The 15850-nt window shown below is 39.4% G+C and overlaps 2 protein-coding genes across 2 annotated transcripts; one reads left to right on the top strand and one right to left on the bottom strand.

The window, feature by feature from the left end:
* The first annotated feature begins 2567 nt into the window (after positions 1-2567).
* Positions 2568-5474, top strand: LOC133739066 (ultraviolet-B receptor UVR8-like). The gene is made up of 5 exons (XM_062166780.1): positions 2568-2789; positions 2872-3033; positions 3768-3803; positions 3899-3999; positions 4095-5474. The coding sequence occupies exons 1-5, from the start codon at positions 2684-2686 to the stop codon at positions 5385-5387; spliced, it is 1698 nt and encodes a 565-aa protein (XP_062022764.1). The 5' UTR covers positions 2568-2683; the 3' UTR covers positions 5388-5474.
* A 4063-nt stretch (positions 5475-9537) lies between these two features.
* On the bottom strand, positions 9538-10296 carry LOC133737964 (uncharacterized). Its single transcript, XM_062165417.1, has one exon. The coding sequence runs from the start codon at positions 10294-10296 to the stop codon at positions 9538-9540; it is 759 nt and encodes a 252-aa protein (XP_062021401.1).
* Between the last annotated feature and the right edge of the window lie 5554 nt (positions 10297-15850).

The raw sequence follows: 15850 nt of genomic DNA on the forward strand, positions 1-15850 counted from the left end.
ATCGTGGCTGAAATAAAAAAAGGCAAGTGAACGCAACTACGGATGTTGGGAATGTGAACGTGAATGTTGGGAAAATAAGAAACAAAGATGAACGCATTCAATTTCCCTTATTTTATCACAGGAAAATAAAAAAGGCAAGTGAACGCAACTACGGATGTTGGGATGAAAACTTAAGTTTTCTTCCGAGAATGTCAATGGAAGATATTGGTGGTGAAACCACCCCATCCTTATCCAACAACCCTAAATAGGTGTGAACATGCATATTATCACATTCACAATCAGACCTACACCCTATTATCACATTCACAATCAGACCTAATTTCGAAATTGGACTTCAAATGCCCAATTTCAAGAAATCAAGAATATATTTTTGAAATTGGGCATTATTTAGCACACTACAACAACTCTTCAAGACGGTTTAGCTGTGGTCATTGGTACTCGTCACCAGAGGGTAAGAATTCAGCCCATTTTAACTTCATCCATTAAATTAATTTACAATCCAAGTAATAAAATATGAAATGCTGGCAGGTTGCTGTGGGTCTTGTGCTTCCAGAAGAATTCACGGCTGCTCGTGCCAAAGTAATCTCTCAAAACAAACAATATAAGGGTGAGTTTCATAAATTTTTTTAGCATTGTTTTTAAACTTATAATAACACACGTACGTATCAGCTGGATAGACACACGGCGTTAGCCTATGGAAGTCTATATCTGCAGCAATATTGCAGCAATTTAACTTTCATAATGGTGTTTTGATGTTGATTGTGAGGTTCTAGATTTTCATAATGATTGTTAATGCCTCTTTCATAATCAATTTTTTTTTCAGCATACTCGTACAATAACTGTTCAAGACGGTTTGGCTGAGGTCACTGGTACTCGTCACCAGAGGGTAAGAATTTAGCCCATTTGATTTCTTGAAATTGGGCATTTGAAGTCTAATTTCGAAAATGCCCAATTTCAAAAATATATTCTTGATTTCTTGTGTTTGAACTATTATTCTATAAACAATATATCAAAACCTAAGGGCCTGTTCGGTAACATTTTACAAAATGATTTTTGAAAAATTGTTTCACAAAACAAAAACAATGAATTTTACTTGGCATTTTTGTGACTTGAGAATGTGTTCGGTAAAATTTTTAGAAAACAGTTTATGAGAAATAAAACAGTAAAACTTGTATGGTCATCTTAAGAAAATTTTGACATATAGTATACATACTGCAGTAGGAATATATGTCATCTAGAACTTGATACGGCTTGCATTAGTGACTGAATTTCGTTCACATTTTGGTTCATACAGGTAGGATTGTGGAGTATGACTCTCCTGCTCGGCTGATTAAGGAAAACTCTTCTGCATTTTCGAAGTTGGTTGCGGAATTCTTGAGGAGATCTTCCAGGAGAAAGAACAACTGCTCATCTTGAGGTTCATAGAGCTTGACATTGTTGCATGAGCTAGCTGTTCCGATTAGGATTGATGGTTGATTGATTAGTATAGGTGTTAAATGTTTACCATGTGTATACTTGATGTAATTCTATTTAAACCTCATTATGAGATTAATAGAAATAAAAAATTATTCCCCTATACTTTGTGATGGACATTCCATAATGTTGATGTGTGGTCAATTAGTCTTTGTTCCACAAGCTAGGTTTTGCTCCTGAATTTTTCTAATGTGAAGTGGTTGTTCCACCAACTATGTCGTTTATGGTCTAGAGCAACTTACTGCCTTTTTTTGCAGGTCATTGCCTCCTATAGGTTTGTATTTATGAGATTCTCATTGCATCTGGTGGTTCAGAATGAGAATTATGAATGGAATCAGGTGTATGACAAATTTTGATTAAGGAATACAAAAAAAAAAAAAATAATAATTGCTCCCAGAGTAGTATATTTCCCATATATCAGTGACATTACGTTTTCCAGAGCATATAGACCCCTCTTCATCTGTATTGGATCAAACACCAGATAAGCAGAAACACTTTCGGTATAGAGTCCTACAAAACGGTATATATATATATATATATTAGCAATGAAGTGATGGAAGTGCGCAGACTAGGACAAGGTGATCTAATGTGACGAAGCTTTTTTTTGGTACAACATCACATCAAGGATGAAGGATCGGGATGATTAGTACGTAAGTGTAAATAGCACTGTGTGTGATGTAAATTAGCACCGACTTGACGGAAATGAATGCATCTGCCTCGTAATTCTCATTGCATGAGGAGCGGATTAACGATACGTATGAGGGTTTTCCGCGTTGAGTCACAATGTGAATGATATGTATTTGACGAAGAACAGAATTAGATAAGATAAACTTCTCAACGACATGGTCCCTTGGCTTCTGATCAAGTCCAGTTCAACATACATGTGCCAATGACGACTTTACAACCAAATTAGTGTCCAGTTGAAAATGCCACATTCTTTAGCATTATCAGGTACATATCTATATCATACTTAATCAACCAAATTGAAGACGTAATTAACAAGAACCATGCGGTGCGATTAGTCATAGATTCATGATGGTTTGCCAAAATTTGCCCAAAATATCACAATTTTTTTATTATGCTCCCAGAGTAGTATATATACGAGTGACTATATTTTTCGAGAGCATATAGACCTGTTCGTCTGTCATTGGTCAAACACCAGGTGAGCAGAAACAGTTTCAGTATAGACTATAGAGCTCTGCATTTCTCAATGGAGGAGAGCGATGATGTCAGCGTGTCTCCCTCCAGTGGCGGCAACTTGGCTCGTAAAGTGGTGACGGTGGCTGCCGGAGAAGCTCACACTCTGGCCCTCACAGGTAGGAGAGACTATAACATAGAGAGCATGATGATAGAATTTCATGAATTTTGAGTTTGAATGATTGTGGGGTTGATTTTCAGGTGATGGGTATGTGTATTCATGGGGGAGAGGCATGTTTGGGCGGCTCGGAACCGGTTCGGAATCCGACGAGCTCTGTCCGGTTCGGGTCAAATTTAAACCAGAAAAGGGGCTCAAATTTGTGGGAGTGGCTGCTGGTGCTTACCACAGTCTTGCTCTGGCTGGTAAGTTTTAGCTTTGAGTAGTGACAAGCATCAATCTTTTAGCTATGGTGATTGCTGGAATAGGCTTTACTACCTGTTTTGATGATCTTTGTTCTGAGTTCATTGAGTCTTTGATTCTTGAAATTTTTAGCAGATGTTTGTGGCAGACATTGAAATTAGTAGATGATGATATAGTGGTGTTGCATAACATAAGACTTATGGTATATGTGATTCTTCCTCACTTATCTCAACCATTTCCAATCTATCCCCAAACAACAAGAAAGAGGCTTCTTCTTGTTCTATTGTTATTGAAGAATCCGCTGGATGGTTAAAGTTGATAGCTTTCTCCTATTTGCATCCACAAATCAGGCTAGTTTGCCTGTCTGAAGTTTTTACTGGGCTTAGATGGCATGGAAAGTTATTCAACTATAGAGCCTAGGAATGGAATTATAGATTATCAAGTTCAAGCCTACTATACTTCTTTGCATGACCTGTGGATAGAATCATCTACATTATTACTTATAAGTGTTGTGATTTGGCTTTGTGCATTGTGCTTACTGTAAATGCAATGACTGGTTTAATTGACACCGTTAAGGATTATATATAACTAACCATCAAATCCTCTAGATATCAGAACTCAACAATATATGTCTGTGAAGGGTTTTAGCCTATCTACTTTTGAACTGACAGCACAATGAAATAATTCATCGGTGTACATGATCTCATATGCTCTAACTGTCCTCTTGTTGTTGCAGATGATGGGTCCATTTGGTGTTGGGGTTACAACATCTGTATCCTTCATAACAGGATTTAGTTGTGGAAGTTGCATCATAAGCTCTTTTTCCCCCCCTTGTTTACATTGTTTAATTCCTTGACTGTTGAATGGATGGCCAACTTGGTGTAAATGGAGAAAATTCTCTAGTACCCTGCTTGCTAGAGCGATTCCTTGAGTTGGGCTCTGGAACGAGGAGTGAAGTGCCACTACAGGTATGGAAGAATTGTATTATCGCTGCCAACTTGAACTAAGTAAGATAAGAGCCTGATATATGCTGTCTTTTTGTTGCCGCTTATGTCTACATCAGGTTTGTTCTGTTAAGGCTGGAGGAATGATGTCCCTAGCAATAGATAATCTCGGTACCCTTTGGATGTGGGGCAATTGTCCACTAGAAAGCAGCAGCAGTGAAGGTGGGTTCTCTCTTGTGAGCAGTTTCACTCCAACCCCAGTGTGGGATTTCCATGGCCACATGGTTGTGAAGGTAGCATGCGGAAATGAGCATGTAGTAGCCCTAGTCACGGCTGGAGAAACATATAAAGGTGAAGATCTTATATGCTTCTCTTGGGGTAGTAACAATCATGGGCAGTTAGGCCTCGGGGATAAAGAGAACCGGAGTCGTCCTGAAATAGTAGAAGATTTTAACAAGGACTCCATATTTGCGGTTTATGAAGTAGCATGTGGGGCTTTTCACACAGCTGTGCTTACCCACAAGAAAAGACCAAGTGAGACATTAGAAAGCATGTGCTGGACGTTTGGCCTTGGAGAAAATGGGCAACTTGGGCATGGAACCACCCAAAGTGCCTCATCTCCTGAAACTGTGAAAGAATTGCCACAATATGTGTATCTGATCTCTGTTGACTGTGGCTTATTCCACACTAGTGTTGTTTCATCTGCAGGAGATGTGTGGTCATGGGGGATGGAGAAGGGTCTCGGTCTATGCCCAGATGCTAGTTTTACTGGGACAGATGCAGGGGATGCCATTTCTCCCTTACAGATTCTGTGTAACGGATCCAATGGGTCTAAATTTCAGGAGCCGGTCCAAGTTGTATGTGGTGCTGCCCATACTGTTCTTGTAGCAAATGATGGATATAAGCTTTGGTCTTGGGGGAGAGGAAGAAGTGGGGTTCTCGGAAATGGCAAGACAATCGACTGTTTTTCTCCCACTGTTGTATTGTGGCCTCCACTTACAGAGGATTTCAAGCAAGAAGAACTAAATACTGTTGGGGAGGGAGACAGAATTGCGGAAGAGAATTCTAAAGGAGTCACCAAAACAGAAAAAGCCTTGTGTTCAGCAATTGAAGAAACGAAACTTCTTCAATCAAAACTCGCAGTGATGGAACGATATGCTGACATACTTCATGGTTCAATATTTGGAAAACCCTTGGAAGAGCAGGATATTCCAATCTCCTTGCAGAACTCAGGTATTCATGACATTGGAAAGGAATGGGACAGAATGCTAGAGTCAGCAGATCCTGCGAAGCTCGTAAGGTTGGAAAAGTTCTATCAAAAAATGCTTGAAGGTGTTAAAGAAAAGCTGTTGAAGAAAAGGATTCAGGAGATAGTAAAAGAGTGTCTCAGTTCTACTATAAACAAAGTATAGGTAATGCATGTGTGTTTATAATATCATTGTATTGATATTGTACATATACACAATTCGAATGATCATGGAGATGTCTTTATTCGTTTAGATACGAGAAATTTCTGTCACTGCCCACTCAACTGTTCTTTCATACCACTTTTCAAAATAGTAGTTCATATTTCAAACTCAGTGTTGCTTCGTATAGATACGAGAAATTTCTTTTAAACTACTAGAAAAAAAAAAAAAAATTGTTTTTGCCATACTGATTGTGTAGTCCATTTGATTCTAAATGCATCATCGTAAGCAATGGGGCAAACACAAGCTCAAATCTCAACCAAGCATGGCTGTGAACAGCTCAAATCAAACAAGGTCGAGCCGAGCAAATAAATTTTTGTTAATCAAGCTAGTCTAAGCTACACAAACCAAATCAAATCCAGGCCAAGCACAAAGAAAAGTTACACATGTAATATGTAGCAAGAAAATAACTGTAATCATCAACCAGTTATAACCAAATATAATTTTCTATACACATTCGTTCCTGCCTACGCTATATGCCAAGATATATACAGATTCATGCTTCAACAATTTATTATCAAGATACATGCAAGCCTCATCAACCAAACGATGACTAGCATTACCAAACCCATCAAGCTAAGCAAAATCTGCATTTTTCTTTATTTATATGGACAGAACACATATACATCTCTCATCGTGGCCACAAATTGCTTCACCAGCCATCTCTTAATAATTAGCTCACATCTAGGTTGTTGGATCCCTTCCAATTTACCCTAACCATTGCTACCCAGTCCATTCCAACACATTTTGGTCCTAACCTGCCAGCATTTCAAAGTTCATTAATTTCTATTGCAAGCATATCACATGACCTTCTCCTTAGACAATCCTTAACTAAATTTTGATTACATATGGCCTGAAAGGATTTGTACACCAACCTCAATGACTTATTCCTAGCTGCCCCCTATCAAGTCACAACAATAAAGCAAACCAGTCAGCCAATCCAAGAATAAGGAATGAATATGCTTACCTGCCTGGATGTTCCAGGGATGTCAATTCATTGTGTGAAACAGAAGGTTCGTTCTTAGTCATATGGAGATACCACTCTCTTAGAAGCAATAAGAAAGGCTACAAGAGAGAGAAGAATCGTTAAATACAAAACTAAAATGAGTGTTGGTGCCAATTTCGGCAACAACGAGTCAACGGAGGTTCCGTTGAAATTCGAGTGTAAAGTGGTGGGGTTGCTTTTCTTAAAGTGGGCCTATCTCTTCCTTCGATTAGTTTGATTATATATGTGGCCTTGGTCGTCCACTTCTTGTGACTGAAGGTATGGCCTCCAAGCTGCCTTGTTAGGTGAAACTGATAGTCTCGTCTCGGACTTCCTTCACCTAATGATGGGCCTCCACGCTCCTTGTTGGGTGAAACTGATAGACTCGTCTCGGACTTCCTTCACCTAATGTTGGGCCTCCAAGCTACCTTGTTGGGTGAAACTGATAGTCTCGTCTCGGACTTCCTTCACCTGATGTTGGGCCTCCACGCTCCTTGTTTGGGTGAAACTGATAGTCTCGTCTCGGACTTCCTTCACCTGATGTTGGGCCTCCACACTCCTTGTTGGGTGAAACTGATAGTCTCGTCTCGGACTTCCTTCACCTGATGTTGGGCCTCCAAGCTCCTTTGTTGGGTAAAACTGATAGTCTCGTCTCGGACTTCCTTCACCTGATGTTGGGCCTCCAAGCTCCTTTGTTGGGTGAAATTGATAGTCTCGTTTCGGACTTCCTTCACCTGATGCTGGGCCTCCAAGCTACCTTGTTGGGTGAAACTGATAGTCTCGTCTCGGACTTCCTTCACCTGATGTTGGGCCTCCAAGCTACATTGTTGGTTGAAACTAATAGTCTCGTCTCGGACTTCCTTCACCTGATGCTGGGCCTCCAACTGGCAGAGCTTCATGGCATAGATATTTCGGCATAGTGTTGGGAGAGAAGAGAGAGCTGAAGTCCCTCCCTCAGCCTTGTGAATGCTGGGTATTTATAGGAGAAAGTTGGTTGAGATGGAAAGGGAAAAGCATGGGCTCAATCCCATAAAATCCGGGTGTCAGCCCCTACTCTCTGCTTACTGACACTCCAGGATGGGTTTGACAGATTCAGTGACACATGCCACCACCATGTAGTCTGATTTGGTTGGTGAAGTGTCAAGAGACAGGTGTCGCCTATCCAAGTTTACCTTTTCCTTGAATTGCTCGTGGGCCATGCCTAAGAGCCATGCCTTATGTCAGAACTTGACACTTGGCATGGTTGGTGAGATTTTGCCTTGATTGGTGTTCCATGTCTCTTCATGACGATTGCATGTGCGTGGCCTTGGAGGTCGAGGCTTTAGCCTTGGAAGTCGTGGTCATGATCCTTAGAGGTCGAGGCTTCTAAGCCTTGGAGGTCGAATTCTTGGCCTTGGGGGTTGAGACTCCTGATTCCTTCGGACTATGCTATTCTAATAGCTAGGTCACGATATGCTCTGACCTTGCCATCTAAGACGATAAGTCAATTACATGGTGACTGTCCAAGACCTGAGAGGTGGATGTCTAAGGTCAAAGACTCGGCATACCATGGTTAGGCATCTCACTAGTCATGTTTATTTATGTCTAAGGATTCCTTTTCTTTCTAGATGAAAGGATTAAGTGCGTTGAAAGGTTAGAGTCCTACGTGGACTCTTTGACATTTCAACGCGTTCTAAGTGAAATGGGTTGAAAAGTCAAAATTATTTGTTGAACCAAATTATGACATCAACAAGCCCCCAGTTCCCTGGCCAAGCAAGGCTTATGTTGGGTAGGGGACTCAATATGAGGAAGAATTTGGTGAATCTAAGCTTGAGTAGGTGGTTCTTAGTGAGAATACAAGAGTGGATTAGGATGACATCCTCGACTAGGGGTGATGATAACCTTAAATGTCGAAGGTCCATGATAGGAGACTGAACTCATTGGTGACTGATCTCCAATAGAAAGAAGGGTGACATCCTTGACAAATTAAGGTGAGGATAGGTTAAATGACTTCCTTTTGTCTCCCTTTGAGCTCTAACTATTGGCTCTAATTTTGTACCTAAGTGTATTGTCTCTACTTTTGCCATAACTAAACTATTAGCATAATTTATAAGGGAGTGTAAGACCTCTAACTATTGTTCGGTCTAAAAGTCTCATAAATGGTGGTCGTGGTGGTTGGGAGTCGACCAACCTCGAGTGTTCTTTGCAAATCTCGGCCATTGAGACTCTCTCACCTGGCGAATCAAGTGAGTTGGACCTCGAGTGCACTATGTGTGTTAGTCTAGGCTGTTAAGACTTGCTCACCTGTGACTTTAGTGAGCTGGACCTCGAGGGCACTCTATGAATTGGTCTCGACTAGCGAGACTCTTTCATCTGGTGGCTCAATTCATAGGGGTGTTGGAATATGAAGGATGTCTATTATATAAACTATTATTACCTTGATCTTAGATGGACTCCTATTGAGATAGCTATACCTTTGTGTTCCAATAAACTTCTAGGAGTTTATATATAGATAGATTTGTGGAACTGGTGCCCCACTTGGTCCGCGTCTGGGCATTGACACAGGTTCATCACTAATGAGCTGACGTAACAAGAGTTAAGTAGTCATATGCTTAGCACGGGGGTCTTTGCCGAATTGTTGAATAGATGGATATATTTTCAAGCTACAAGATGTACAGAGAGATGTCCCAAGTGAAATTACCCAGGCAAGCCTCTAAGTGGCAAATAAGCGTAGCCTACAGCTATGACCACAAAAGGTGAACGCCCTATAAAATATGAGCTTGGTGCTAGATACAAAGAAAATTTACAAAGATGCCAAAGCAATCTATAGCTATCAAGCGAATACAGAGATGTAGAGAGCCCACAGCCATGCTAGGGATATGAACTATGGTGACAAGCAGTTTCAAGTACATCCCAGCAGCAAACAAAAGAATTAACTGTATATGGGAAGATTAAACAGCATACATGTAATGTAGATTGTAGCAACTGAGCAACAGTTTGAAATTTGTTCTAACATTGGAATTTTCGTTATACAAAAGATGGATGATCAAGGCAGCAAAAACATAGAAATAATTTCAATAACAAGGTAGTAGCCAGATTCCTTCCCTTGATGGCCTGGGGCATCAACTCAACTCAACTCGGAGCATTAGGGTGTCGACAAGTGGGGCAGACATGATTGATCTGGAGCCACTGGACAATGCAATCTCGATGATAATAGTGTGAGCATGGCAATCGAGTAATGCTGGTATCTTTTTTCTCTGCAAACACCTGCAAACAAATAGGACACTCCAATCCAAGCAATTCCAGATTATCATCATCAAGTAGTCTCACTTCCTCCAGAGACTCGATGAATGATTTTGGAGCAGGAACTAGCTTAGCCCTGTAGTGTATATCGTCCCCGTCCTTGTCGAAGCCCCACAGAAAGGACCAATTCGTACTTCTAAATGTAATTTCTATCAAGTGCACTTCTATAATTTTATCGGGGACGGCTTCTCGGAGCATTTCCAATACTTTTACAATAACAAACGGTTGCTCATCTTCGTGAATTCCCAAAGTTGTGGTAAGGTACCTACCCAACTTGTTCTGTAACTTGTTTGCTTCCCTGGGAGACCCAGCTATGACCCTTTGATACCTAGCAAGTCTCTCCATCGTTGTCCTTGCATTTCCACTTGCCCTCTCCCTCGAGAACCGCAACTTGAGAACTTTTGTAGATGACAAAATTGGAGGTTTAGTGTCAAAAACTTGCATATCTGGGTTATGGTCTGAATATGTCTTCCACCGGTAGAATTTGATCGGAAGTACGTCCACGCAGGATTTGCTTCGGTAGGTTCTGTTTTCATACCTTTGATAAACGGTGGTGGTAAATTCACGTCTCTCAAAGATGGTGGCCATGCTTGCTTCAATAACTGGGGACTACTGCTTTTCTATGTTCCTCAGCGGGGCGGCGATATGGGGTGTTTATACGACCACCGATATGGGGCGATATGGAGTCTAGTTTAATCCTAAATCGACCACCGATAGGACACTACCTTTACCAAAATACATATTACTATTAGGAAAAGGTTTTCTTTTTTCCAAACAATTTTTTTACTTTCTTTCTTTTTTCTTAAATATTTACTTTTAAAAATGAACATAGTGATTGTGCAGGTCTTGAAGATTAAACGAGCTACAGTAAAATCTCAATAAATTAAAAATTTTATATTACTAAAAACCTAGTGAAATGCATCATATAATAATTTTTTTACACATTCTTAAAGACCCAATAAATATATAGAGTAATAGTTGATGTAATAAATAAAAGATATATCACAAAAAATATTAATCATTGATGAAATAGTACATAAATACATGAAATAAATAGTATATAATATTCAAAAACATATTAATAAGTAGTGTCGAATGGGTGGTGGTTGTCTAGAGCTCGTGGCTGCAAGGCTGATAGGAGCGGTCGACGGGCTGGGTTCCCTGGCTAACGCATCTGAAGCAGGTGAGGTTGAGATTCATGGAGGCATGTCAAAATTGGGTTCGATCATGGGACGGGGGAGGGTCAATGTCGACATCAAAGAGTGTGTTGGTGGTCAGTGCGATAGGATTCACTTCAGATGGGTTTAGATCGTTGCACGGGCCCGTCGTTGGCTATAGTGGTGGCGGCAGCAACCTTTGTACCGTGACAACTACGGGCAATCATGGATAGGCTCTGTGCATGGAGGTGCGGCCGGGGCTTGGGTCAGACTACTACTGGGTTTGGGGCTGGTGTCTTTTGGGTTTCAATCTAGATAGTTTTTTCTTTCTAATAATTTCCTATAAAGATCAGTAATCATATTGAGAGAGCCCAACAATTTTCATACTAAATAGGTGATGTTTAATGAGTTTTTCTATTGGAACCTCCAAATTTACTTACTTGACCTCCTATGCTTTTTACACCTCCTATCAAATTTTCTAATACTAAATTTACTCACTAAACCTCACTGAATTTCCTCAAATAACTTCACTCATATAATTTACAAACAAACTAATCTTTAAAATAAAAAACTTAGTTAATTCAATGAATTAATTACTCTATAAATCTTAATTACATATCCATTCCTTAATCAGACAGCATAATTTTTTTTTTTCAATAACAAAAATTAAAGGATTAAATTCAGTTTAGTCCCTCAAACTTTAGGTCAAACATCAGTTTGGTCCCTCTTCTTTTTTTTTTAATCAAACTCATCCCTGATCTCCCAAATTGCATCAACTTCGTCCAAAATTTGAATTTGACTCCAAAGATGACGTCATTCGCTGAGCTGGAGCCGACAAGGAGGTCCCACATATCTGATTTTGAACCCACAAGAAGGGTAAAATGGACATTTCAAATTTAATTTAATTTCTAATTTTTTTTCTCTCCCCACTCAAATCTGAAACCTCCTCTCTCTCTCTCTCTCTCATTACCAGCCACCATGAATACCGGTCGGCCACCATGAATCTCTGCTCACAAGCTCCCACTACCCACCATGAATCTCAAAACCGCCCCCTCCCCAACTGCACATCATATCCATTTTCTTCTCCCAAAATCAAAATTGCAAACTAAATCCAATCCAAATAAAATCGTAAGATGAGCTCAACTTCAAATCACTAATATCTAAAAGCAAAATCCAGAAAGGGCTTGACTCAAATTGATAATCTTTTTTATTATTATTATTATCTTGAGATACAAAGATACATGTCCATTCTGCTCAATTTTTAACACCTAGTTACGGTTGTCGTGCCAATCGATGTTAACCCTCATGTTAACGTCTGACCACCTTTCCTACTTCATCAGCCAGCCACCACTTATATAACAGGTCTCATTAGTTAAATGAATCCATGTATTATAACTAGTTCGATGAACCTCATAATGTCTCATACTCTCATAAATAGACATCAACATCGCTCACATATACGAAGTTAAGACACTCGGTTTATTTAAATCATTTATAAATTAAGGAAATAAAGCAGTAATGTTGTTTTTATAGTCCTTAAACATAAAAAGTCAACAACTTTATTTACGTGATATCCAAATCTAGAAAATATAAGCGGAACAAGTATTTATGCTTCTTATTTGAGTTCTTTGGATGATTATCCGATTAAAAGAATTTCAACACGCGATTACTGATTGACAGCCGTTATGTGTTGGTAACTTTGTCCGCACTCAAAGTTTCGTCCCATGCCAACGTACGAAAACGAAAAATCTCCACCTTGTCCACGAGGAAAGAAAAAGCCCTAGATAACCCTCTATATATATATATATATATATAAATACTTGCTCACCTAAGGGACAGTTTTTAAGGGATTGTGAGGGACAAGTGAATCTGACGGCTGAAAATAAATGCACAGTTTTAAGTTGTTATAATTTCTACTTTTATATTTATTAATAAATGTGGTTGAGATGCATTTGTCCCTCACAGTCCCTTAAAACTGTTTTTTTTTTTTTTTTTTTGATCGGGTTAGTTGTTAGTAACTCACACACCCATGCAGTGGTATCCCAGCGCCAGGACACCTGCACCGACATTGCGGCGAAAGCCTGGCAAAGCCAGATTAATCCACAGTCCCTTAAAACTGTCTCTTAGGTGAGCAAATCTGTATATATATTTTTATATATATATATCCTTTGTTCATGTTATTAATTAGTAGATTGATACAAGTTCATAGTTCTGCAACAGTCATAATGACGTAATTATTAATTTATTGGAACAAGCTATAGCATGGTTGGCACCTGGAGAAAATAAAAAGACACCATGAATGGTTTCCATATAAACCTACTCAAATAAAAAGGAAGAGAAATCCCAATCCCAGTGTGGGTCTTGAAACCCTAAGAACAGCTCCCCTCTTGTGCCAGCTACTCCGGTACTCAGTTTCAGCAAAAACAAAACAAAACCACCCAAAGTGCCGATTGCAAAGAGAAACCGAGGCGACCGCTCAGGGGATTATCCAAGGCAACCCGAAGCACCACCGATCATCCAAGAGAAATGGGAACCTGACGGACCTTGCATAATCCAACACCTTCAAAATGACTTACTCATTGAGATTCTGTCATGGCTCCCGGTGAAGACCATCTGGAATTGTAAGTTTGTTTGTAAAGCCTGGCTTTTAGTAATTTCTGAACCCCGTTTTGTCCGTCTGCACCATTCAAGATCTGCCTCTGGGATCTTGATTCAGATCCGTAGTACTCCCCATAATAAAAATATTGCTAGGAGACTGCATTTCACTCAGGTAGATAAGTGTGCTGGTTCTGATAATTTGCTCATGGAAAAATTGACCTTCACTACTAAAAACACTGCACCCGTTGATGTATTTACAGTAGTGAACTCCTGCAACGGTTTGGTTTGTTTGTCTGGGTATATATAAAGAAGAGAGCTCTTTGATTGTGTGTAATCCTCTTTTGCACGAGTACATTAAAGTTCCTCTCGCTAGAAATAAGAAATGGGGAGATTTTGCTGCACTTGGTTTTAGCTCAGTGACAAATGAATACAAGTTGTTGCGAATATTTTCTCCAGATTGGTGTAATTATACGAATAACCGTCAGGCTGAAGTATACACTATCGGCTCAGGAGTTTGGAGGAGCATTGGAAATGCTCCTACTGACAAGGCTATATTACCCTTTAATTCTTTTCTGCATGGAGCTATTCATTTTGCTCCCATCGATTCTAGAGGTTCTTCCTTGATACATTCTTTCAATTTTGAAAGAGAACAGTTTCAAGCACAGCCGCCACCCTCAAGTGATCAGTTGAAGTTGAAGTCTAACAGAGGTGGTATAAGTTTGGGAGTGTGGGAGAGTGGTCTCTCATATTGTGTGTTTGATGTACATGCTACCAAATTTGACTTGTGGATTATGAAGGAGTATGGGGTGCAGGAGTCTTGGATAAAAGCTCTTGTCGTTGAAAACATGTTTCCAACTGAGCGCATTGAAACTGAATTTTACGAACCGGTTATGTACTTGAGGGATGGGGAAATTTTAATGGTCTATAATGATCGGATTATAGTTTCTTATAATCTGAAAACAAAAACTTTCAAAAAAACAAAAATCATTCAGACTCGGTGCAACTCCTTTCACTCAGTTGCATATAGTCCCTGCTTTGCATCACTTCACAGTTTATTTGAAGGAGAGGAGGTCAGGAAGATGAGAGGATAGGAAATCGGACAAGCTCTTTGGTGGAGTAGTACATGGTTCTGCTGGTTTTGATCGAGATGCTACTCATTTAAGGTTTCTACTACTTGGCACGTGCACTAAGGATATTATGTTTTCACAATGAAGGAGTTGCTAATTTGTAAGGATTCTTCAACTCATGCATGCCGGTTCTACTTCACAATTTTTCAATCACTTGTGTGAAAGTTGTTGTGACTTTGTTCTTATTTCAATTACTAGCTAGTGTGTGGAAGTTATTGTAACTGAGAAGGTTGTTGTGGCTTTGGTCCTTGGCAGAGATGGGAAAAAGGCTGCTTGTTTTTGTTCTAGCGTGACAGTAACCATGTATCATACTACCAAAACAACATGCACCTAATGCCTAGTCTGTTTTTTTTTTCTTTTTTTTTTTAATTTGTTGGACCAATCCTAGCTTCAGAGCTTGTACTGTTTAAACTTGAAGTTCCTAGTTATTATGAAATTTCTATTGGTATTTTCTAACCCCAGGCTTTTTTTTGCTTTTTCTTAATTTGTTATGATTTTCTCCTAATTTTACAAGCTTACTTCTCCAGTCTAGCATATATGTTTTACTAATGTCATTCTTATCAATCTAAATATGCAAACCAACTGCATTGTTTCTTAGCACAAACAAAAAATACAAAATACATAGGGTGCTTATGATTGTGTAACCAAAAGGAATCTACAAAGTACAGGCTGTACAGCTAGCAGTGGTGGTGTTCTTTGTTTTGCGAACATCTACCTTATACAGGAGTATACCATAGTCCAATTTATGATAGAATGTTTATTTTTTCTTCTTAAATGTTTCTGAAGTGAGAAATAGTTTAGTTGCTGTCTAAATGTGTGCTGTATTATTGAATTTATTTTTTGTTGGCGATGTATATCAATGACCCCATAGACAATCACTAGCCTAATAATGGCAGGTCAAGCTACATGGATAGACCTTCATATATAACTATATTATTCATTGGATCAAAAGATGAATCGATAGTTATTTAAAAAGCAATAACAATGACGCAATTGGTAGAAATGGAATTAGAAAAGTCGGTGGGAAGATGGGAAGAGCACTATAAAAAACCCTTTAATTTTCATGAGAAAAAAACCCAGCCTGACCTTTGAAACCCTACAAACAGCTCTCTTTTCCATTGCCGCTAATTCGATCCAAAAAAACAAGTAATGCTGATTGCCAAGAGAAGAAAGAAAGGGACACACTGAGCAGGTATCAGCTGCAAAGAGGCATAGAGATGAGCCGTGCAGATTCGAACACCTTCCTGATGATTTACTGGT

Source organism: Rosa rugosa, chromosome 3, assembly GCF_958449725.1.
Source record: "Rosa rugosa chromosome 3, drRosRugo1.1, whole genome shotgun sequence".
NCBI lineage: Eukaryota > Viridiplantae > Streptophyta > Magnoliopsida > Rosales > Rosaceae > Rosa > Rosa rugosa.

What these genes read in the sequence shown, in the direction of transcription:
- LOC133739066 (XM_062166780.1), top strand. Translation starts at nt 2,684, where the DNA reads ATGGAGGAGAGCGATGATGTCAGCGTGTCTCCCTCCAGTGGCGGCAAC. An exon ending in GTGTTGGGGTTACAACATCT is followed by an intron (nt 3,804 to 3,898) that starts GTATCCTTCATA and finishes ACTGTTGAATGG; the next exon opens with ATGGCCAACTTGGTGTAAAT. An exon ending in GGAGTGAAGTGCCACTACAG is followed by an intron (nt 4,000 to 4,094) that starts GTATGGAAGAAT and finishes TGTCTACATCAG; the next exon opens with GTTTGTTCTGTTAAGGCTGG.
- LOC133737964 (XM_062165417.1), bottom strand. Translation starts at nt 10,296, where the DNA reads ATGGCCACCATCTTTGAGAGACGTGAATTTACCACCACCGTTTATCAA.